The 24796-nt window shown below is 33.9% G+C and overlaps 1 protein-coding gene across 1 annotated transcript; it reads left to right on the top strand.

Moving 5' to 3' along the window:
• Positions 1 to 181: 181 nt before the first annotated feature.
• On the top strand, positions 182 to 24586 carry KBTBD3 (kelch repeat and BTB domain containing 3). Its single transcript, XM_079103636.1, has 3 exons — positions 182 to 315; positions 13118 to 13359; positions 17000 to 24586. Exons 2-3 carry the CDS (start codon positions 13127 to 13129, stop codon positions 18600 to 18602), a joined length of 1836 nt encoding a protein of 611 aa, XP_078959762.1. The 5' UTR covers positions 182 to 315; positions 13118 to 13126; the 3' UTR covers positions 18603 to 24586.
• Positions 24587 to 24796: the final 210 nt, after the last annotated feature.

Here is a 24796-nt window from a genome sequence, read left to right as displayed (position 1 = left end):
GGCGGGGCGCCGCGCGGCGACCACATGCACGTAGCCCGCCCAGAGCCCTCTCTGCCCCGCCCCAAACTCGGCGGTCTCTTGGAGCTAGCGGCCGGGGGCGGTTACCAAGAAAGACCTCTGCGCTCTGCGGCACCGTGCGACGTCACGTGGGCGTGGCTCCGCAGGCGAGCGAAGGGAGGGACCAACGCCAGGAGCCCTACAATTACACCACTCACACTTTGGGAAACGCTAACCAGACAGCGGAGCAAGCCAATCGCAATCAGCGCTCTGGAAGCTGGGAGACTGGGGTGGAGACTTCAGAGACTGCAGTTGCAGGTGGGTGAGCTCCTGGGTCTGAGGGAGGAGTGGGATGTCAGTGCCTTATTACTGGGGTCGGGGTTGCCTCCTACGACCCACAAAAAAGAGGCTTTCCTTAGCTTCAGTTGCTTCCGTCGTTTCTTTGTGTTGCGGGGAAGGACAGGGTTCTCTGGGTAGCAAGGATTATCTAGATGCCCCTGGAGTTGTGCAACGCGGTGGCCCTGAGTTGCGGTCTTCTCTTGCCCCCCAGCTCCATCTATCAGTTGAAACCCTGCCCTCACCCCAAGCACTCCGTATCCCTCTCAGCCGCCCACCTGAAAGCTGCCATCGAAGACCAGGCTAAGACACTGTCCTGAGAGCTGCCGCGGGCCCCGCCTGAATCCAAGGCTGTCCGCCAACTGCTGGGCTAATGCTGACCCTTCATTGCGGCGCTGAGCGCCCAGGTGCTCTTTTGCGGTTGCCACGCCTGAGCTCGAGTTGTAGGGAGAAAACAGGATTCTGTTGTTGAGTCATCAGTGGTGTCATCTTAACAGACGTCCTTAATCTATCTAACGGCAACAAAAATCAAGTAAATAACCAGCGGCCCTTCAGATTTACTCTGTGCATTTGCTCACATTTTCCCCTCAGGCTTTATGAAGAGTCGTATTGATATGTGTTTCCATAGTCGTTCCTTGAGACTGTTCATGATTTTTTTCGGTCAGTACTGGGGATTGAACGCAAGGACGTTCTACCACTAAAGTACTTCTCCAGTCCTTTACAGTTTTTATTTTATGACAAGGACTTGCTAAATTGTCCAGTTTGACATTGAATTGTAATCCTCCTGCCTCAGCCTCCCAGTTGCTGAGATTACAGGCATGCGCCACCACTTTCTGCTGTGACATTTACGGGAAATCCTACTTGATCAAGTTCTTGCGGGTTTTGGTACAGGGAAAACTTGTATCTGCAGATGAATGTAAATACCTCGCTTGATGGTAGATTAAGCGCCATACAGTGGGATTCAACCTATTCCCTTCTTATATGGCTGCCAGGAAATATCATCCATGCCCCGACATATTAATTACCACAATCATCTGCCTGTTATTACTATCTCTTCAAGCAGGATTTTATTCCTTTTTTCATCTGTACTTTCTCCCATTAACTTTTTGTAATATCACGAGCCCCTCTGAATCCTTTGCAAGGCGTTGGGATTTTGGAAACACACACACAGCCTCAAAACACAGTAAAATGAATTATTGACCTGAAATATCATTTTAGCTAATACTAAGAGCCTGTGTCAAGTGTTGTGTTTAAGATCTGCTTACCACTTGCAGGAAGCTTCATCTGGCCAGATGAAGCATACACATAAAAAGCTACAATAAGAGTAGATGTGAAGATATGTAAAGTAAAAAAGTACTAAAATCCATATCTGCAATGATTTTAAGTTTTTCATTTTTCACTTTCCCATCTTTTGAACTAATTTTTATAATTTTGATGTTTTCTGTTTCTAAAACACATCTACATACATTATCTTACATGTTCTTCTGTATAGTAATTATTAGTGATAAAGAAACAGCTCAAAAGGAATTTGCAGAATAATTTAAGTTCAGGCTTAGAAATTTATATCCCATTCTTTTACCACTAAACTAAGTGTACAAGATTTATTGAGTGTAATATACAGGCAAGTGATGTAGTGGTTATTTTTACTTGTTACCTCTACCTAGAATATTATTGATAACATCACATTCCTTGTTCCTCTGTATGATTCAGGCTCAAACGTCATGCAAAAATAATGTCTAGAATAGCTCATTCTTATCCTCAGTCCCAGCCCCAAGGCTAATACTCTAGTGAACACCCTTTGGTGTTTAATTTAATCACCCCTCTTTATTTACTGTTTAAAATCTTACTTTTCCTTCAATGCTTAGCATATACCTTACTTTTTCTTAAGACTTTCTCCAGAGTATTAAAAAATACATTGTTTGTAGAATTCATTTGCCAATTATTCTAATATTGCTTTATAACATCTCTTCTGTAGTCCTGCATTATTTGTATATATTGTCTTGCAAATAAGAATATAAACTATTTGGGAAAGAATTTCATGTGTATTTGTACTTTTACAGTAATATACATAAGTAAATGTTAGTAATTGACTTTATTTTATTTTTGTACTGGGAATTGAACCCAGGACCTCACCCATGCTAGGCAAGTTTTCTGCCACTGACCTATATCCCCAGCCCTTTCTAAAAAAAAATTTGAGATGCTAAGCTGACCAGGCTGACCTCAAACTTACAATCCTCTTGCCTTAACCTCCTAGGTAGCTGAGATGACAGGTATTCATCCCTGCACCCAGCCTAGTAATTTACTTTTACAATAGATTTTATTATTCTTATTGAAATAATACTGGTTTTTATATTGTCTGCCTTTACCTTCCTCATTTTTTAAAAGGAAATATAAATGTGTAGTTAGTAACATGCCTAACTAGATTCGATAAACCCAAAGTTGTATTCAAATTGTTTACTGCATTGGTCAGGAAAAGAGGAGGATGAACCTAATAGAGGCTTTGCCAGTTTGTGAATAATGATCATTTTGCCTGATCCTGATTCATAGCTTCTTAGCAAGGATTCTGGGAGATTAGATATTCTCTTTCCAGGTCTACCACCAGCTATCTGTATGACTTTGATAAATCACATAACCTTTCCCAGGTATTAATTTCAAATGGAAAGGCATCAAATGAGATCATAGCTAAGAATTTTTACATCATGTTCACTAGCTTTTTATTGGGTTACAACCCTTATTTTCTCTCAAACCTTTTTTTTTCTTTCCATCCAAGACTTCATTGACTAGCTCTGTAATTCTGCCAGTTTCTCAAAGAACAAACCATTATTTTCCCTTTTCCTCATTCTCCACATTCATCCCAAAGCCATATTTTGGTTCTACTCTAAAGTAAAGCTAAATCCCTCTATTTCTCTTCACATCCATTGTACAATTTGTCTTCAATGCTAAATCTAGAAATCCATAGCCTTAATCACTATGTGACATTGCATCCTAATTAGATTGAGAAGGACAGACCAACAAAGTAGGAAACACAGAGTGTTATGGCACAGTATTAATATTCCTGAAAGGTTATATGAGGAGAGACATGAGAATTTGACTTTGAGATGATAGTATGATGACATTGACAAGGGCAGTTTAAGTAGGGTAAAAGAGAGGAACTTGAATGTAGTGGAATGAGAAGGTAACTGGAGGATATGCTACCACAAAGTAGTCTTTAAGGACATTTTTCTGACTGAGAAATATAAAAATAGGATGGTAGTTAGAGAAGAATAAGAACTCCAAAGAGATTTTTTTGTTTGATATTTGTTTACAGATACAGATACTGGAATTTGTATTCTGTGGAAAATGTCTAGTGGATAAAGAAAAAAAATTTACTGATGGGGGAATTGTGTGTGTGTGTTTTCACCACTCTAATGTGTACTGTGAAGTGGAGGACCTAGTTTGTATTGTTTTTAGCTGTATCTCCCATATTTGGAAAAGAGCCTGCCACAATAATAACTAGACCCTACTTTCTAACAATTGCTGAGTGACATGGACTCTGCTTCTCTTACTCGTTTTTCAATTTATTCTTCACATACTATCTAGAAAAATATTTTTAAAACACAAATCAGATCAAATCACTGCCTAGTTGAAAATTAGTAGTTCCTATTGCACTTAGCATCAAATACTAGCTCCTTGCACCTGCTTCCTGCATTCCTGTTTCCTGACATTTTTGCTCCCACTAACTATTTCAGGCACACTGGCTGCCTTTCATTTCCTAAAACTGAAGGACTCCTTTCTCACTTTAGGACTTTATCTAGTATTTCTCCCACCAACCCCTTACCTTCTCATCATTCAGGTCTCAAATGACACCCTCTCAGAAAGTCTCCTTAATATTAATGAGATCAAGAGAGCCAGATGATCTGGGTTCACACTGCATGTCCCCACTTACTATGTGACCTTAGAAAAATTACTTAAAATCTCATGTTTTCTGTCTATAAAATGGAGATGATAATGGTATCTGCTTTGTGCAGTTAGTTTGAAGATTAAGCATGTATAAAGCATGAAGTACAGAGCCAGGCACATAGTGAGTACCGTCTTAACTGTAACCATTTTATTATCTGAAGTAGAATGCTCCTGCTTTTCTTTTTTCTTTTTTTCTGTTTCTCAGTTGCTTCTTCACAACTTTTATAGCAATTTATTTGTGTAATTTATTATTGTCAGCAGAACTATGTTGGCCATATTCTCCAAGACTTAGTTTCTAATTTAGTTATAGTTAACATCTGCAATAAATATTGAATAGGATAAGCCAGAAATCATGCTCCATATTGGAATATCAGTATCAAACTATTAACTAGAGGACTCAATGAAATCAAAGCCCAGGTCAGTTAGGACACGGCTTTAGTTTCATATTCTAACAATTGGCATATGCATTTCCATCACTACTTTACATCAAAGACTTGGTTCTTAGGTTTGACCCTTGTACTTTTATTGATTTAATTATGCAAATCAACTTTTAGTGGAGGATATTAAAAGAAAGAATAAAATAATAGTTTTGAAAGTTGATTCAGTGTATTAAATAGAAAGGTGTTTCATTGAAACTAAGATGCAATCTGATGAAATACACTACTATTTTATGTACTACTAAGGAAGAAAGATATGCCACTTTAACTATTGTACAACTTTTTTTATCATTTGAAATTTTTCATTCTGACAGAGCCGTGTGTATACACACAAACACACACACACACACACACACACACTCTCTCTCTCTCTCTCTACACATATGCCTTGTACATGCATTGAAAGAAAAATTGGCTGAGTCACTCCTAAAACAACTCAACATTCAGTCTCTACTTTTACTCACTTTCAACTCACACTCAATGTCTGTGTTTTATCCATATAATATCATTCTTTGTTTAGAGCATTAGTGAATTATTATTTCTTATAGAAGCATCTATAATTATCTCCAGGGTTTTCTTCCAAGTTGCTAATATCCATTCTTCATATTAAATACACACGTAATGGCTAATGTGACTGCTGTGCAACCAAAGTGATTATAAGATGCCTGTTCACTTCAGGTAATAGTGTGAAAAAAATTGCTTTAAAGTTAATAAATTGCCATAATTGAATTTGAAGAATATTTGGAGAAAAATGGTAAGTTATAAATCTACCACCAAGAATTAAGGATAACCTAACATTTAGTAATGTTCTTATTTTAATCATTAATATTTACATACCAATTGAAAATATTAATTCAGTATTTATGATATCATTTAACTATTACAACACTCCAGTGAGATTGGTGTGTCCATTTTGCAAATAAGAAAGCAAAAGCTTCACAGAGTCTAAGTGGAGTCACCAGTATATGATGGACCATTTGGAACCATCTTCCTCCTGCTCCAAATCCCATTTTCTTTGTTATTTGTAAAATATACAAATAGAAATTTATTCAAACCAAATTTAAGAAATGTAAATTTTAGCTGTTGGAATTTGTTATTCTATGTAGAATATACATGGCAGGATTTATATTTTTACTTTGTAAAACCAAATAACTGTGTATGATCTTGAAGTATTATTTTAGTATACCTAAAATGTAAACTCTGTTTTATTCTTCCTCATAGAAATAAAAATTATGTTATTGAGTTCCATTCTTATTCATGAACCATGAGCCTCAATAATTGACTCGCTCCAACATAAAACCTAAATTACATATTTTTAATGATAACAAAATTGATTAAGAAATATTTTGGTTGGATTTTTTTAAAAACTGACATTCTTAGTACCTACACCAATATGCACATAGTTTTATCTTTTTGAAGGTTTCTGGTTTTGATACGTTTTTGCAGTTTTATTTTCTAGTTATTGAAAAAAATACTGAGAAACCACTTCATACTCAAAATAAAATGTTTTCTTTGTATTTCCTAAGTGTTTTGAGTAAGAACAAAACCGGAATATCAAAATAGTTTCTGAATTGAATTGATATTTTATCTTTTAATTTTTATTTTTAACTAATTGTATATAGATATTTGGTTACCAGGATAGTAGAGAGAGTTCTCATGTGCCCTTCACCCAGTTTTTCCCAGTGGTTATGTTATATAATACATAACACATGATTAAAGTACAAAAATGAAACCACAGATTTACAATGGTATAATGTGTGATCTAGTTCCATGTCATTTCTCATGTACATACAATCTATTGTAACTTCCACAACAATCAAGATACAGATTACAGAGCTGTGGAGGTAGCTCACTGGTAAGGTACTTATCTAGCATGTTCAAGACCCTGGGTTCAATCCCCAGCACCACAGGCAGGTACACAAAAGTGAGCAAGAGATTACTATAGATCACTACAAATGTCTCTCTTGTCTACAAAGCTTCCCTCCCCACTCTCTACCATCCTCCATTGCTGGCAACCCTTAGTCTCTTTTCCAGGTCTATAATTATGCCATTTCAAGAGCATTATATAAATGGAATCATACAGTGTATGACCTTTTGAGATTGGCTTCTTAGTAACTCAGCATAATGCCCTTGAAATCCATCTATGTTGTTATACATATCAATAGTTCGTTCACTTTTTATGTTAAGTAGTATTCCATGGTATGAATGTGCCATAGATTGTTTATTCATTCACCTATTGAGCAGCATTTTGGTTGTTTCCTCTTTTTGAGTAACAAAATCTTTATAAAGCAGCAAATACAAATTTTTGTGCACATTTAAATTTGTATTTCTCTGGGATAAAATGCCTATGAGTATGATTGCTGAATAACATGGTAAGCATATGTATAGTTTTATTCTGATGCTTTTTCCTTACTTTTTATTTTAATAGATCGTCTGCATTTTCTTCAATAATAAACATAAAAGGTACCTATCCCTTTGGTCAGATTTACTTGTTATTCAGCAACTGAAGCATTAAATGACAATTTTTACTGACAATCTTTAATAATATGTTCATGCTATTTTGGATTGTTTAGCTTTCTCATGGTGAAAAAGAAACTCAGGAATAAACCTTTACATTATATACCTGCTGGGCCTACAATACAGTTTTAACTAATTTTTTTTAAACTGATATATTGGCAATTTCTATGAAGTAGGCAGATACCAACAAGAGTGATTGTGAAGTGACCAGTAAAGAATTATGATCTTGGATCCATTATTCAATCTATTTTAAGGTCTCATTTACATTATGTTCTAGTTCTTCTTTGCTGGGCAGCTGATGCAAAATTTCTCCTTTGTAGGATGTTATGGCTTCTTCATAAACAACTTGAAAAATCCACAATAAGTATTATCTTTCATTTTCTTCTTACTATAATCTCTTGTTTTGAGTCTTTTCTATAATACAGTGTTATATGTTCTCAAAAACACAAAAACTATATGAAACCAGCATTCAGGGAAGAAATTACAACCACAGTCATTTAATGCTTCAGTTGCTAAATAATAAGTAAATCTGACCAAAGAGATAGGTACCTTTTATTGTCATTTGCTTATTTACCATCTATATATTCCCTTTGGTGAAACATTTCTTCATACCCTTTGCCCGTTTTTTAATTAGATTTTTTTTTTTTTGCTGGTGAGTTTTGAGAGTTCCTCGTGTATTATTTAATAGATTTGTTTTGCAGATATTTTCTCCTGGTTCAAATCTTTTTTGTTCATCCTCTTAACAGGATCTTTCACAAGAAAAAAATTTAATTTTGATGAAATACAGTTTATTAAAATATTTTTTTATAAATTGTCATGTCTAAGAATTCATTGACTAACCCCTAGTCAGAAAGACTTTATCCTATATTTTTTCCTAAAAGTTTATATTTTAATATTTTATATTTAAATATATGATCCATCTTGTTATGGTTTGAATATGAAGTATTCCCTCAAAAGCTCATGTGTGAGACAATGTAAGAAGATTTGGAGGAGAGATGATTGGGTTACAGCCTGAACCTAATCAGTGAATTAATCCCTGATGGGATTAACTGGAGGCAGGTGGGGTGTGGCTAGAGGAAGTGGTTCATTGGAGGGTGGCTATGGGGTATATATTTGAATCTGGCCAGTGGAGGCACTTCTCTGCTATCTGATAATCATGTGAGCTGGTTCTCTGTAACATACTCTTCCACCATCATGTTCTGTCTCACTGGCCCCAAGGAATGGGGCCAACTATCTATGAACTGAGACCACTGAAACTGTGAGTCCTCAAATAAACTTTTCTTCCCTAAAATTGTTCTGGTCAAATCTTTTAGTTACAGCAGTGGAAAAAGCTGACTAAAACACTTTGAGTTAAATTTTATATAAAGTATGATGTTTAAGTCAATGTTCTTTGACTATCCATTCCCTTCAGCACTATTTGTTGAAAAGACTATTTTCCCTCCCATTGGTTTGCTTTTGCACCTTTGTTAAATGACTTGGCTGGCTAGGGTAGGGGCATGGTAGCACGTGCCTATAATCTCTGCTACTTTGGGAAGCTAAAGCGGGAGGATCAGGAGTTGGAGGCAAGTCTAGGCAACAAAGCCGGACCCTCTCTCCCCATCCCCAACCCCCACCCAAAAGACTTTACTACACTTCTAAGAGGCTGTTCCTCTAGTCTATGTTCTGTTCCACTAATCTGTGTCTGTCCTTTCACCAATATCAGTTTTGATTACTACATCTATAATGTCTTGAAATTAGAATGATTATGGTCACATTATTACTCTTTCAAAAATGTATTAGTCTAGTTTATCATTCCATATAAATTTTACAATAATCTCAATAATATCTACAAAATATCTTGCTTAGATTTTAATACATAAGCTTGTATTAAACCTGTATATCAATTTGGGGGGATTAATTTATTGAGGATGTTGACTTTTTCATATCACAGACATAACATGTCTTTTTTATTTCTTTTGTTAGAACTTTAGAGTTTTCAGCAAACATTTCTGGTATATGTTTCATTATATTAAATGTGGATATTTATTTCCCTTCTTTTTTTCAAATGTTGGATTTTTAATTTTGGTTTCCATATACCCATTAATACTATACAGAAATACAATTGATTTCTGTGTGTTGATCTTGTATCCTGTGTGGTTGCTGAGCTCACTTACTAGTTTTATTTGGTTTCTTTGGCAGATTTCTTGGGATTTTCTGTGTACACTATCTTAGCATATGCAAATAGAGACAATTTTGTTTTTTCTTTTCCAGTGTATATGCCTTTTGTTGAATTTCCTTGCTTTAGTGTGCTGGCTAGAGCTTCCAGTGCTATGATGAATAGCAGTGGCAAGAGTAGACGTCCTTGACTCTTTTCCTCATCTCATGAGAAAGAGATTCAGTCTGTATATTAATACTGCTTTTAGTATAATGTTAGCCATAACTATTGTTTTCAGTAGATATTCTCTACCAAGTTGAGGGAAAGCTTTCTCCTCTATTCCTTGTTTGCTAGGAGTTTTGGGTTTTGGATTTTGTCAAATGCTTTTTGTATGAATTGATATGATAATGTAATTTTTTCTTCTGTAGCTCGTTAATAAGATGGATTACACTGATATTCAAATATTTAATCAGTCTTACATCCCTGAATAAACTTCTTGGTTACTGTAAAATTCCTTTTATATTTTGCTGAATTCTTTTTACTAATATTTTGTTAAGAATTTTTGCACCTGGATTTGTGAGGGATATTGGTCTGTGGTTGTGGAGTGTGTGTGTGTGCATGTGTGTTATCTTTAGAGTATAACAGCAATGCTGGTTCAGTTCAAGTTCATTTGTGGCTCTATTGCATTGGGCCTAAGGTGAAGCAGAGCATTATGCAGGGAGAGTGTGGCAAAGCAAAAGCTGCTTACCTTCATGGCAGCCAGGTAGCAGAGACAGAGAAGAGAAAGTGCCAGGGGCAGGATATATCTTTCAAAGGTACATTCCCAGTGATCTACTTCTTCCTCCTCCTATTTTCCATTATCTATAAAATTCATCAGTGGAACTAATCTGTTGATGAGATTAGTACCCTTATGATATAATCACTTCCCAAGTTCCACCTCTGAACATTGGGCAACAAGCCTTCAAACAGATGAGCCTTTGGGACATTCCAGATCCAAACCATAACCCTGACCTATGGATTATTTGGAAGTATGTTATTTATGTTCTTTATATTTTCATATCTTTTGTAATTAATTTTCAGTTTGATTTCATTGTGACCAGATAGCATAATACTTGTAATTTCAACTCTTTTAAATCATTCGAGGTTTGTGTTGTGGAGCAGGATATGGTCAATCTAGGTATTATTCCATGGGCACTTAAAAATAACTCTTAAAGTCTTCTATGGAGGTTGATTAGATTCTGTTGGTTGATGGTGGTGTTGAATTCCTCTATATATTCTTGATTTTTTGTGTGGTTTTAAAGAAATGAGTATTCATGTCTCCATCTATAACAGTGGATTTGTTCTTTTACTTTCCTCTTGCATCAATCATTTTCCACATCATATATTTTACAGTTCTTTTGTTTGATGCATACACATTTAGGATTGACAGTCATTGTGGTGGATTGACATTATGTAATATTCCTCTCTATCTCTGGAAATTCTTCTTTCCAAAGTCTACTTTATCTTGTATCATTATTTCTCTACCTACTTTCATTCAATTGAGGCTTGTATAGCATATTTTTTATTACTTTACTTTTCTACTTATTGTAGAAGTGAGTTATTTATAGGGAGTTATAATTATTTATAGGAAAGTCACTTTTTTATCTACTCTGGCAATCTCCATGTTTTAATTGGCATATATAGACCATTTACATTTAGTACATTGATTTTGTTGGTACTTAGTCTACCATTTATCTTTTTTTTATTCTCCCTGTTTTTCGTTTCTCTTTTTTCTTTTCTATGCCTTTCTGTGGGTTATTTGAGCCTTTTAAGAATCCCATTTTAATTTAGTTATAGTAACTGTAAGTATTATCTCTTTGCATACGTATTTTGGTGATGTTCAGCCTTCTCTGACATCATTCTAGTTGGGAAACAGGAGAAGAAAGTTTGAGTCTTATTGCAACCTAGCATGTATAGAATTTGAGGCTTCTCATTGCTTCTTTGTGGGTAGGTAAAGAACCACAATTCTTTTATGGTTATTCAGCTAGATTCATTGTCTAAAACCTTTCTGGTTTATCATGTTGCTCCTCTCTGCGTCCTGAGACTAAACAGAATAAGTTTTTCTTGAGGCTGTTTATATATGGTGTGCCAAGATTCTTCAGTATCAAGAATGTATTAGGCAAAAAGAACACCCAAGGAACTTACCACATGTTGTTCCTTAGGTCCCAAGTTCACTAGGCACTCTGTTTTCTTCTCTCCACTTTTCTCAGCCTTCATATGTTTGAAATTCTGGGTGTGTGTGTGTGTTGAGTGGAGGTGGTTCTACTTAGCAAGAAAAACAGGGAGAGCCCAAATTTCTTTTTCATAGGGGATATAATTGTAAGAATTAAATACCATGTAAAACTCACGGACCAGTGCCTGGCACAACTTACTGGCTCAGCAGATATTATCTGTTGTGATCGTATGTGTCCTTGTTATCAAGAGGGATCTTAAACTGATGTAACTTTTAAGCAGTACATTATAATGGGATCTTAGGAATGCTAAATATATTTTCTAGACTTTCACTTGATGTTAAAATTTTGAGGGTCATGATGGTATTAGGAAAGGTACCGACTTTGAGTGAAACAAGCATGTTTCTTATGAATTTTGTCTTCTTATTTAATCTGACCCTCAATTTTCTGTTTGAAAAAGGTGTTATCAATACCAGTCTAAAGAGATTATTGTGAACATTGAATATAACAATTATATAAAATTACTTATTATAAATTCTGGTACCTTCAGGCTTGTTATATCACTAACTATGAAAGTCTAGAGTCTCTAACCATACATTTGCCTATCAATGTTTTATTTGTTAACAGAGATGGAAGTTTTACATGTAGTAGTATTCTCCAGTTTTTCATTTAAAGATCCAAAAATTTTGCTTCACGAGATGGATGTTGATAGATGTTGAATTTAGATTGTTGTGATTGTCAATTTCCCTTTATACCTGCTCTTTGTCCTCAGTGTATTAACATAACCAGGTTTCTCCCAGCTAAAACAAAACAACACTTCTGTTTCACAATTCCTTGCTTTTGATGGTGAAACTTTTATCCTGGGACCTGAAATGACAGTTTGGGAAATAAATGATTTTCTGGCCTTCATCTCTCTTGGATTGCTAACCTCATCTTTAACAAGTTTTGTATAAACTAAAGTTACATGCTGTTTTCCTTCCTGCTTTCAAATAAGCAAACTTGGATCAATGTTTGCCTTTGTCTCTCTCAGTAAAGGTGATTAACTAGTTTAGTACACTCAGATGCTCTGATCTTATAAACCAGTTATCTTGTAAAAGTAACCTTGAAAGCATGTAGTCTGTGCTCCAATATTAACATTGTAATGCCTACTTTGCAACCAGAAGAAAATGGATAGGAGCGAACAGGGATGTTCTAGGTACATACACAGATAATCACTACTATAGAAAGAATGCCTCTTACTGTAACAATTTGTCATGCAGTGAGATCCTAGATAAGCTATGTATTTATACAAGTTAGAAATTTGCTATTTAACACAAATATATAGCATAGATGTTATGCCTCATAGTACATGATTTAATTTCAACAACTTATTATAATGCAACAGGAATTTATTATTAAATGTCATAAAAGCAAATGTTTAGAACAAGATTTACTATCATGGGATTGTGGTTAGCACTTTTGTAAAATTGACACTAAGAGGGCAGATTTTGAGGTCTGAAATTTTCATTAGATATCTACTCCATTGGTGATTTTTTTTTTCATTCTAGTTCTAACACATGGAATTGGCTATGGATAAATCATATGATTTCAATGAACGACGCTCATGTAATGGAATTCCATCTGAGAAGAAAAACAGCTACCTTGTGTCTGAAGATCATGGACAGAAAATCTTAAGTATACTGCAGAATTTTAGAGAGCAAAATGTCTTTTATGATTTCAAAATAATCATGAAAGATGAGATAATCCCATGTCATCGTTGTGTGTTAGCAGCATGTAGTGACTTTTTCAGGTACTTTACCTTGTCTATGCCTCAGATTTTATGATATGGATAATGAAATATATAATATGATTAACTAATTCAGTTTTCTCCCCATAGGAACATGCAAAGGGAGATCCCTGCACTATATCATTTTATTAAAAGATGAAATGATAAGTTGAACAAACATGGAAACAGTTCAAAGAACATGAGTTTGAGAGGAAAATAAACTTTAGTTGTGTATTACCTAAGGGAAGGGGCTCTAACTCAGAGAACTTAAAAATTTCTTCCCTCTTTGGCAAAGATATTCCTGTTGTAGGGAAAAGTAATTCCTAGCAAAGAATTTTTCTGTAGTGCATAAATTGTTCTGATTCTATGTAACCTTCTAAATATAATTTGGTTTCCATTAGGTCACCCTACAGGGACTCGCCTAGTCATGATGTTACAAGAATCTTATGATGACAGTGAGTTTCTAATTCCACAAGGTTAAGAATCAGACATGTTGCCCTGTTATATGATAATTGCCTCAAGGTAATACCATCCTGTGGAGCCTTCTTAGACAAGTCTATTTTTGTAATACCATGACCTTCAGCCTTCCTAGTTATACTGCAATAAATTTAAATCCAAATTGCAGTGTTGTGCATTATGCTCAATTTTGGAAACAAAGTACATAGTGTTTAAATTCCTAATAAATAGATTCAATAAAAACAAAGTAAGATTTAAAATAAAAAACCAGCATGGAATTTATACTATTTTAATCTTAATTTAACCCATATTTTCTAACTAGATATCACCTTTATTCCTTTTAGAGTAACTCTTAGCTGGGCATTTAGCAAACCTTTTTTGATGTCTGCTACTTGATAAATACTTTGAATTTGGGAACAGTGCCTTAGTGCTGTACCATTTACTGGGGACAGGAAAGCTACAAGTATTGAACTAGCTATTTGCCTAATTGTAAGTCTTCATCTTTTCTTCCCATTTCTTTCTTTTGGTAATTCAAGTTATTCCTTGAGCTCCAATGTGGCCTTAAGTATTCTTATATTCTGCCACTCTCAGGTTCCACCAGTGTCTTCCCTCCTCTCTTCTAATCTGGCTTTTCTTCCAAATAACTCTCTTCTGCCCTTTATCCTTTAGAACACCTGTTATTTAAAGGAAGCTGTATAGTATAATGATTAAGTACTCGGTCTCTGAATACATATGCCCTTATACAAATTCCAGTTCTGCCATTTGTTAGACATGTGACCTTAGGCAAATTAGTAATCTCTTCAGGTGTAAGTTTCCTCATTTGTCAAAAATTAGGGTAATAAAAATAGGACCTAACTCATAGGGTCATTATGAATGAAATAATGTATAATGATTAGGGTGTAGTATACTTAATATTTAATATTAAGTGAAATAATATATAATGTTTAGGGCCCAGTATATTTAATTCATATTAGCTGATATTATGATTATTATTTCTAAACCTGGCAAAAATGGAAATAATCTGATTTGGACATACAGCTTGATTTCCCTAAAATATTTTCATGCTCATTAAAGTAAGAGGTTCGTGTAAGCATTTGAATTTGCAGTCCTCTACTCTTCATTTTGACATTATTTTTTAATTAAATTTTTTTGTCCATAGTACTATTTTTAGCTTACTTCTTGTTTTTATAGGCCTGCTTTTCATCTTTAAAATTACTATTAGACTAATATAGGGTTCTAATTTTCTGCCTGTTTTAAATAGTACAAATTACAGATCCTTTATTACATTTTATTAAATGAATATGTAGTTCACATAAAAATAGATTGAAATTTGATCATTTACACTCTTGTATGATAAAGCTATCACCAATTCATGATATGTATATTATGCTCAAATGTACTCAATGCAATGTTGGGAGGAAAATATAATATTAAAATGTCAAAAAAAGGTGTATAATGCATAATAAATACCCTTTACAATGTTTTTTGGACAATGGAAATTATGATTAACATGTCATTTGAAATAAGAAATTGAAAAGGAATCACACATTTTATAGTAACCACTTTATGAAAACAGGATAAATATAAATGTTCTCCAGATACTTTAAACATGAGTAAATAAAGTATAGAAATATGATCTTACTTGTGTCTTATGAAAGAAACTGTGGTAGCTGATTGTAAATTAAGAATACATTCAACCTGATAGAAATCATTTGCTTTCTTTAAATAATGATAACACTAATAGCTAATACTTTGAACTAGTTAACTTATTCCTCCCAAAAGCCCAATGAAATAGATACTATCAGTATTCCCATCTTCAGATGAAGGAATTAAAGCAGAGTAAAGGTATCACCTCCCCAGAGTCATACAACTAACAAGTGACAGAGGCTAGATAACCTACCTAGGCATCTGACTCTAGAAGTCATGCTCTTAATATTACCCTAAAGTAACTTTGAAGATTCTAGTAATCTAATATAAATATCATCACAGGTTAATATTTCTCAATTGATATACATTACTAAAAACCCTACATAATATACATGTATATAACTTTTATCACTATTTTCAGTTGGTTTCCTATTAAGAAGTATCGAGTAGCCCTAGTTGGAAGAATCTTTATCCTCCTTTTTTCCAAGTTGTATTTCTTACTTGGAAAGCCCTTCATGCTTTTCAGTTGGATGCTATACTTCTTTAGTAGATTTAGTTACTCTCTGAAATATACTCTAGTAAGTAAATAGGTTTTTCTCTAGAGTTCTTGGATACCTAGGAGTACTGTTCACAGAGGTATTTTGGACAATACCAGCAGAAATACAAACCATTATTAAACCAGAATGAGTAATAAAATATAGTCCCTACCCATACATTTCCAAATAATCTATAATTTTTCTTACACTGAACCAAAGAAATTCCTAATTCCTTAGATTCTATCAAGTTTGATATGAGAGGATAAAATAGGATTTATTAGGAAGAACTTTCAAGATTATCTAATTATTCAAATTTGAGGACCCATCTCCATCTTTCAGTGACTGTTACCAAAATAACTTAGGTTCTGCGTTTTGGTTTGGTATGGTACTTTGTTTCAGTTTTGTTGTATGAAAATCATCTATGGTTTCCCCTAAAGTACTGTATAAAATGTATTTTTTTAGATGTGTGTCTTCTTTGTTGGATTTCCCCAGACAGACAAATCCATTGAAGACATGTGGCATTTCACTGTGTTCTATCATTCATATTTTGTCACTGTCAAATAAAAAGTTATTTTGAAATAAATTTTTAAATCTTAAGCCTGAAAGCATTACATTTTAAGTAATGTTAGTTATTACCAGGACACAGCTGATGCTATTTAACCCATAAATAAATAAATTCTACCATTAAAGAAATTCTGCCCTAATTTTTTGAATAACATATAAGAACAAATCAGTATAGAAAATTTGAACTTTTTATAGTCTTTTTTGGATTTGTTGCTATAGCTCAGCTACACTATGTATAGTCTTAATATGAAAGTTATGTATTATGTTTGTTGGCATATAAGCAATATGGTATATTATTATCCTAGATATTAAAATAATTGATTAGTATGCTATCAAATGTGATTTCATCAATATATTTTAAATCAGCTTAAGTATAAAGGAAACCTCCTTAAGGGTATATTGAAAATTATAGAACAAAATATTTCTGTTTACTTGTTCTTTTGTGTTCTTTATTTTTGCAGGGCTATGTTTGAAGTAAACATGAAAGAAAGAGATGATGGAAGTGTTACCATTACTAATTTGTCCTCCAAAGCAGTAAAAGCATTTCTTGATTATGCCTATACTGGAAAAACAAAAATAACAGATGATAATGTGGAAATGTTCTTCCAATTGTCATCATTTCTTCAAGTTTCCTTCCTATCCAAAGCTTGCAGTGACTTTTTAATAAAAAGCATTAATCTCGTCAATTGTTTACATTTATTATCTATATCAGATAGCTATGGCTCCACCCGTTTGTTTGATCATGCATTATACTTTGTACAACATCACTTTTCTTTGTTATTTAAATCCAGTGATTTCTTAGAGATGAATTTTGGAATACTGCAAAAATGTCTGGAATCAGATGAATTAAATGTTCCTGAAGAAGAAACAGTACTGAAGGTTGTCCTTAGTTGGACAAAACATAACTTAGAATCAAGGCAAAAGCATCTGCCTCATTTGATTAAGAAAGTAAGATTACATCAGTTATCTGAGGACACACTGCAAGACTGTCTTCTCAATGAAGAGTGTTTACTCAAAAGCACAAACTGTTTTGACATAATCGTGGATGCAATTAAGTGTGTACAAGGTTCTAGTGGACTTTTCCCTGATGCTCGACCATCCACAACTGAAAAATATATATTCATTCATAAAACTGAGGAAAATGGAGAAAATCAATATACATTTTGCTATAATATTAAAACTGACTCATGGAAAATACTTCCACAATCACACCTGATTGATTTGCCAGGGTCTAGTCTGTCTAGCTATGGAGAGAAAATATTCTTGACTGGTGGTTGCAAAGGGAAGTGTTGTAGAAAGGTTCGACTTCATATTGCTGAATCTTATCATGATGCCACTGATCAAACCTGGTGCTATTGCCCAGTCAAAAATGATTTCTTCTTGGTATCAAATATGAAAACCCCAAGAACCATGCATACATCAGTTATGGCTCTCAATAGATTATTTGTCATAGGTGGAAAGACTAGGGGCTCTCAGGACATTAAAAGTCTCTTAGATGTTGAGTCTTACGATCCTCTTTCCAAAGAATGGATATCAGTTAGCCCATTACCTAGAGGCATATATTATCCAGAAGCAAGTGCATGCCAAAATGTAATTTACGTTCTTGGATCAGAGGTAGAGATTACAGATGCCTTTAACCCATCACTTGATTGCTTTTTTAAATATAATGCTATAACTGATCAGTGGTCTGAACTAGTAGCAGAGTTTGGGCAGTTTTTTCATGCTACACTAATTAAAGCTGTCCCTGTAAATTGCACACTGTATATATGTGACCTTTCCACCTATAAGGTTTATAGTTTTTGTCCAGATACTTGTGTTTGGAAGGGTGAGGGGTCTTTTGAATGTGCAGGCTTTAATGCAGGTGCAATTGGAATTGAAGATAAGATTTATATATTAGGTGGTGATTATGCACCAGATGAAATCACAGATGAAGTACAGGTCTACCACAGCAGCAGGTCAGAGTGGGAAGAAGTTTCACCAATGCCAAGAGCCTTAACTGAATTTTACTGCCAGGTGATTCAGTTCAATAAATACAGGGACCCATGGTTTTCTAATCATTTCTAAAAATAGTATGTGCTTGAACATTCTAAAAGTACTCCATTCTCATAACCTACAGTAAATCTGTTTGCCATAATGATCGGTATAAAGGTCTTTACATCTTATTGAAATAAAATGTTCCTTCTATTACAGAACTACTATGTATGTATGCTAGCTATGAATATACAGTTCCCAGAATTTACAATACAGAATACATTTACCAAAAATTATGCTGAATGTAATTTAATCTTGGAGAATCCAGAATACTTAGTATTTTCATATGTAAATAAAAGTCATAGGCTTTGATGCTTTTAAGTACTTCTCCTATGAAAGACTAGTAAAAACAAAGTTCACAGATTTGTACTATGTAGATGGGGGAAATCTCTTGGGGTAGTAAAAATGAATTATACACACTACATTATGTGACATGAAAGAAATTATAAATAGGTGAGAATCCTAGCTTGATACTGTGAGCCTGAGTTATTAAATTCCTGTTCTTCCTGATCATAGATTAACTTCTTTTAAATATTTCTTCATTTACCATTTTTTTGTCATAATTTTTCCTAAAATGAAACACATTTCCCCATCATTCTAAACAGTAAACCTATATTAGCTTTTTTAGTGATTCAGCTCAATAAGAGCATGTTGTACCAAGATACAATGCCATGCCACTGGCAGATACTTAAATCTTTTAAAACTATTATTATTGTCAGTTTCAATTTTTTAGCAGTATATCTCTCTTCATATTTTTTGGTTCATTAGTAAATTAGCATTCCTTATTTAATTGGTAGTTTTAAGTTATACCTGGACCGTTTGTCCTAACATATAACCCATTAGTGATATTCTTGGATTCTAGGAGGGTAGTCTTAAAATATTTTTTTCTGTATCAAGGTCAGGTTCCAACACAATTGAGGATATAGAGAATTTGACTTCTAGATAAGTGGATCATTATCATCCCATTTCTTAAACTTTATCCAAATTTGAGTTACAGTAAGAAAGCTTAGGATTTATTTGGTACCACACCAGTTTTCTGCAATGACATATACAAACTTTAAAAGCACCATTCTGGTTTACTACTTCAGTAAATTTCAGTGAATTACCTTCTAATTTAAAATGATGACTAGGCTTTTGGTATTGATAATAGTATTCACAATCTGCATCTGTTTAAATGTTTAATCTTTAACTCAAGTAATAAAAGAGTATTGATCTTGTTTTCAACTAGATGGTTCTGCCTTGCAAGGGAATGTTTCTTTACTCAGTTTAAAAGACATGGGCATTTGATATTTTAAGATCCTGGTTTATATCTCAGGTAAAGTGTAGATTGTATTTCTCTGGAACCACATGTAGTTTCATCTTAGTAGTAAATTTTAAATCTGTAGTAAATATAAAATGGAAATGTATCTAAATGATGTTTCTTTTATTCTACATAAATTTATGAAAACAAGTTTCAAATATATTTTCAATATCAAAGATAATTTAAAGTACATACAGGGACTGTCTCTAATGAGATGACAGTTACATAAAAGAGAATTCTGTAGAACTGGTGGCCTTCCTATCTAAGCACATGATTAGTTGGCTCTGCCCTTTCCTCTAGGTGTATGTTCAAGAAAGAAAATTTAATGGAGGCTTCTCTATATTTGTGTGCCTTTGAAAACATTGAGAAAGACTATAACAGTGAGTGACCTATATTGGATTTACTGCACCATTAATTTAAGTATATATTAATAGAGTATATTTAAATATTGTTGTCATCACTGGGAATTGTTCATCTCTTTCAGAAAGGAGAAACTAAAGCAAAACTAAATCCTTTCTTGATGCTCTTTCATTATTTTATCAACTTGATTTCTACCATTCTTCTCTTTGGCCATTGCTTTATGGTAATGTTTCTAGAAATATCCTTCTTATCAAGACCTAGGTGGCTCCCTATGCATTTTTGGCTTTTACCTTTTTTCTAATGCAGGTTTTCTGCCTTAGTTGCTACAGTGGCTGTGGGTTATTTTTTTTTATTATTTTCATGCATTGCCATCCCTTTATAGTGCACCTTTCTGCTCTTCTTCAATTATTACTGTGAGGAAAATACTTTGTCTAGTTAAAAGACCCTAAACTCTTCATTTATTCACTGGTTTTTTTTCTCATTACCAGAGCAAGTGCCCATGGATTTGGCACCGTTAATCTAATTTTGCATCTCTTTGTTGCACTTTCATTTGATCTATATGCCTTATTAAAAAATGATTCTGTCTTTAGATTCCTCCAGGAATCCAACTACATAACATCAGTGCTGGGTATATGCTCTGGTCTTGCTAATCATGCCTTTACTGTCTAAAAACAAAATGTATCATTCTGGTCTCATCATTCTGGATTTCTGACATGCAAATCTCAGCAATTCCTCAAGTCTATTATCAGTACCTCCAGAAGGAGCCATATTTCCTGTTTGTAAATTTAGGTAAGAAAAAAATAACATCCTTATATGGACTCTTCCCTTAGTTATTATTTTCAAAATCTGTCTTCCTTTCATCTCTTTCAGTCAGTGCTACAACATAAGAGACAAAGTAATTGTGCTCGTTTTCCAGATTGTAGTCATTCCTGTGGAAAAATTCTGCTTAACATTTCTAAATTCATTAGCATCTGTCTGTTAGAATACATTCAGATTATGCATGCAAAAACATTTGAATATTGTACTGTCTTTAAAATTGAAAGGTATATGTCATTAAGTATAAAAAGATTAATATATAAGATAAAACTCAAAATTAATATTCCTAGAATGATCTCCGAACTTGGGCTAAAATGTGATGTAATTTTTGTTCATCTACAGCCTTTGAGACTAAGTAATATGAAGAATATTTGCATAATCAAAATTAACAATTCCCATAATACTCAACTTGGTATTGGAAAAGAAATAGGTCTTTATTACAGCAGCATTCATTACATGTTACCCTTGAAAGCTAGATTATTTGAGAGTGACTACACTGCAATATGATTTCATTTTCCCAGGTATTAAGAGGAACATCTAAGTATGTGTTTAGTGTGCTTAGCTCAAGGTACATCATTTGAAAATCAGACTTGCACAGAGATATTCATCTGTTTCTATTTTGATATTTGAAAGCAATAAATGCTATAATGTAATGAATAAATAGTTGGATATATAATGTTACTTTAGGGTCATTATTCTCGGTTTAATTGGATTCAATATTCTGGAAATTCTCTATATTTAGAATAGAAGTGTAATATCCCAAAATGTTTTGCATAGGGCAGTTCTGGAGGGACTCCTAAATGCAAGGGCTGAAATTTATAGGAAACCAGATTTATGTCTAAGAAAAAACTTGACGCCACTTTATGAAGTCCTACTTTAGAATGAGACTATTTACCAAGGACGCTGGCATTTGACAAATTATTAGCTCAGTGATTTCCTGCACAGGAGTGCATGACCAAAGATTTTTGCATTCTAGTTAAACATTTTAATTTCAATCATTTCCCTTATATGGGACTAATTGCTTCTTCCTCCAACTTATTTAGCAATTTAGACATCTAATTTTAATGATTCTGCATACTCAAGATTTTTCAATAGGACCTGAGACTTTAAATTATCATTTGAGGAGCATTTTGGTTAAGGGGGATTCTTTTTCTTTTACTCACTCAGGAAAAGTCTGTAAATGGTGCTGACATTTACAGTGAGCTGTTAACTGGGATTTTTTTCCTTCTATTTACCGCAGATGCATATTTGTCTTACAGTGAATAAAAACTAAAAGCCAGTTTCTCTGAGTTTTATTCTTATTTTTCTAGAAATGTATTTATATAACCAAAGGTAGTGATTTCCACTCATGTTATTTAATTTGGAAGACTCTATCTTAAAAATTTTATAAATTATATTTGATGACTGATGCTTAATCAAATTTAACAACAAAATAGGAAATTCAGTCATGGAATGATACTATTATGCATTTATCAAACAATAAGTCTTCTAAATCATAGACCTACATTCAAATTTGAAAATAACCTTAGAATCTAATACAGCATCCAATGTGGTGTGGAAAGGTCCTCTAAATCTGAAAACAACTTGGGCATGTGATTTTTTCTTTTCCATTTCTCAGTGCTTTAGAGGTGAAAAATCACTATCTTCATTTTTTAACAATTCTATTAGAAACATTGGAAATAGCTTTGCCTTGCTGTAATAACTTCCAGTGTTGGTCCCAGATTGCTGACTCTGCCTGCAAGACATTCAAGTGTGTGAAACAATACCATGTCTCTCGTCCTTCCAAGACAAGTTCTCGATTTCCTTCTTGTTAAAGTGCTAAGCACTTTATAGCACTTTAACATCTCCCACAGTGGCTGGGATACATACCTGCTCTTTGTACACTTGCCTCAGACAATCTATCCTTGATCTATCTTTTTTTGATGGATTGAGCATGACCAGCATTGCAGAATCTGTTTCATATTTGGATAGTGCCTCACTGTCCATTCCCACTGTACTTGAAAATTAAGACAGCTCATTCTTTCATCTAGCTCTTTAGCTTTTGTAAATCCCACCAATGCTAGAGCTTTGCTTTCTCTCTCTCCTCAGAACTACCCACTCCCCATCAACACAATTATAAACATTTTCTAGGTGAGGAATTCTAAAGCCAAACTTTAATGTCAACCTTTTGTTATTGGATACAGTTTTTTAAAACACTCTACAAAAGATTTCAAGAAGTATACCCAAACTAGAAACCAAAGCAGTTATATAATAAGTAGTTAATAAGAGAACAATTTGCTCAGAAATTAATGCAGACCAGCCTTATGATGGCAATTATATAAATTTGGAGGTTTGTGGTGTTAGCCCAGTTGAATAGAGAATATTTTCATGAAACAGGGTCATAAATAACTTTATGGGCCAGGGAGCTTTGTTCATTTCATTATCATTGGCAACATTCCCAACCGTAATGCCTAACTAGCTCAACAAATTGAACTATTGGGTTCAAGAGTAACCAAGGTTGCTGAAAATAACTCAAGAGTACAGTCTTCTATTAGTGAGCATCACATTGTATAAATATTTTTTACATGTCTGTCTTCCTCATTTAACTGGAACTGTTAGGGATTAGGGACATATCTTCATCATTTTAGAATCCAGCAATTAGCACACTGCCCATCCTAATAAGGCATCCAATAAACTGATATTTTATTGAGCAATATGTGAAGCAAAATATATTTATTGCAGTTATATTGTTCCTGAATAAAGTTGCTATATCTGCACACTTTGCAGTCTGTTTTCATGTACAAAAAATTATTTTAAGATTTTACATTTTAGAATGTTACCACACTGTACTTCAGTTATCAATGTATGTGTTAATTCTTTTAATAATACTTGAAAATTGTGTATGTCTAAAATATGAGAAAATTGGTTTTGGTCAGTTTATATGACTTCAGCTTCTGTTTTATTTTGTTTAATATACAGAAGGGTTAATCAGAAGCACTTTTTGAGAGTGAAAACACATTCAGCACACTGCCGGCCTTTGGAGAGCATGTATAGTTGATTGTATAGTTGTGTATGTATAACTAGTTCTTGAAGGTGAGATTACAAATTTAAAGTCATTTATCCACCTAATTTTTTAATGCTTAAGGATTTTTTTCATGAATTTTAACTATAATATCTAATTCTTTGTTTCAAAGGCAATAATGGATAAGAAAATGACTGCAAGTTTCATTAGTTATGCAAGCCCCATTTTTCCTACAAGAGCATGATAGCTTCAGTGATCTTCCTCCCACTTTGGGGGGATAGTGCTCAAAGCTACTTGCACTGCATACACGGGTAACTTACTACATTTCTTTATTAGTGGAATGTGGGCTTTTGCCATATGCTATGAGAAATAAAATGAGCATTTTTGCAGGTCCATATTAAACATATTAACATGTAGTAAAACTTTTCAATTCTATAAGGTAATTATTAATTTATTAAAATGTATCTCAGAAAAAATATATTGTCTGTATGTATTGTTAAGAAAAATAAAAGAGATAGAGAAAGGCAATGTGAGGGTTCTCATTTTCTTTCCTCTCTCCAGGTGTCCTAGATTCCTGAGTAACTCTTAGTGGTCTCACAATTACTAAGAACTATTCTGGTGGGGATGGGAGGTAAGGTCAGAAGGGTCTTCTGACATTGGGATATGTGTAGCCATGTAGACTTCAAGATGGAACAACCTAGTCTGAAATGAATACAATAACAGTCTTCAGGTGAGGCATAAATCTCAGTC

Source organism: Sciurus vulgaris (assembly GCF_902686455.1).
Source record: "Sciurus vulgaris genome assembly, chromosome: 11".
In the NCBI taxonomy this organism is placed as follows: Eukaryota; Metazoa; Chordata; class Mammalia; order Rodentia; family Sciuridae; genus Sciurus; species Sciurus vulgaris.
This window is presented reverse-complemented; position numbering and strand designations above follow the sequence as displayed.

What these genes read in the sequence shown, in the direction of transcription:
- KBTBD3 (XM_079103636.1), top strand. Translation starts at nt 13,127, where the DNA reads ATGGAATTGGCTATGGATAAATCATATGATTTCAATGAACGACGCTCA. An exon ending in GCATGTAGTGACTTTTTCAG is followed by an intron (nt 13,360 to 16,999) that starts GTACTTTACCTT and finishes TTATTTTTGCAG; the next exon opens with GGCTATGTTTGAAGTAAACA.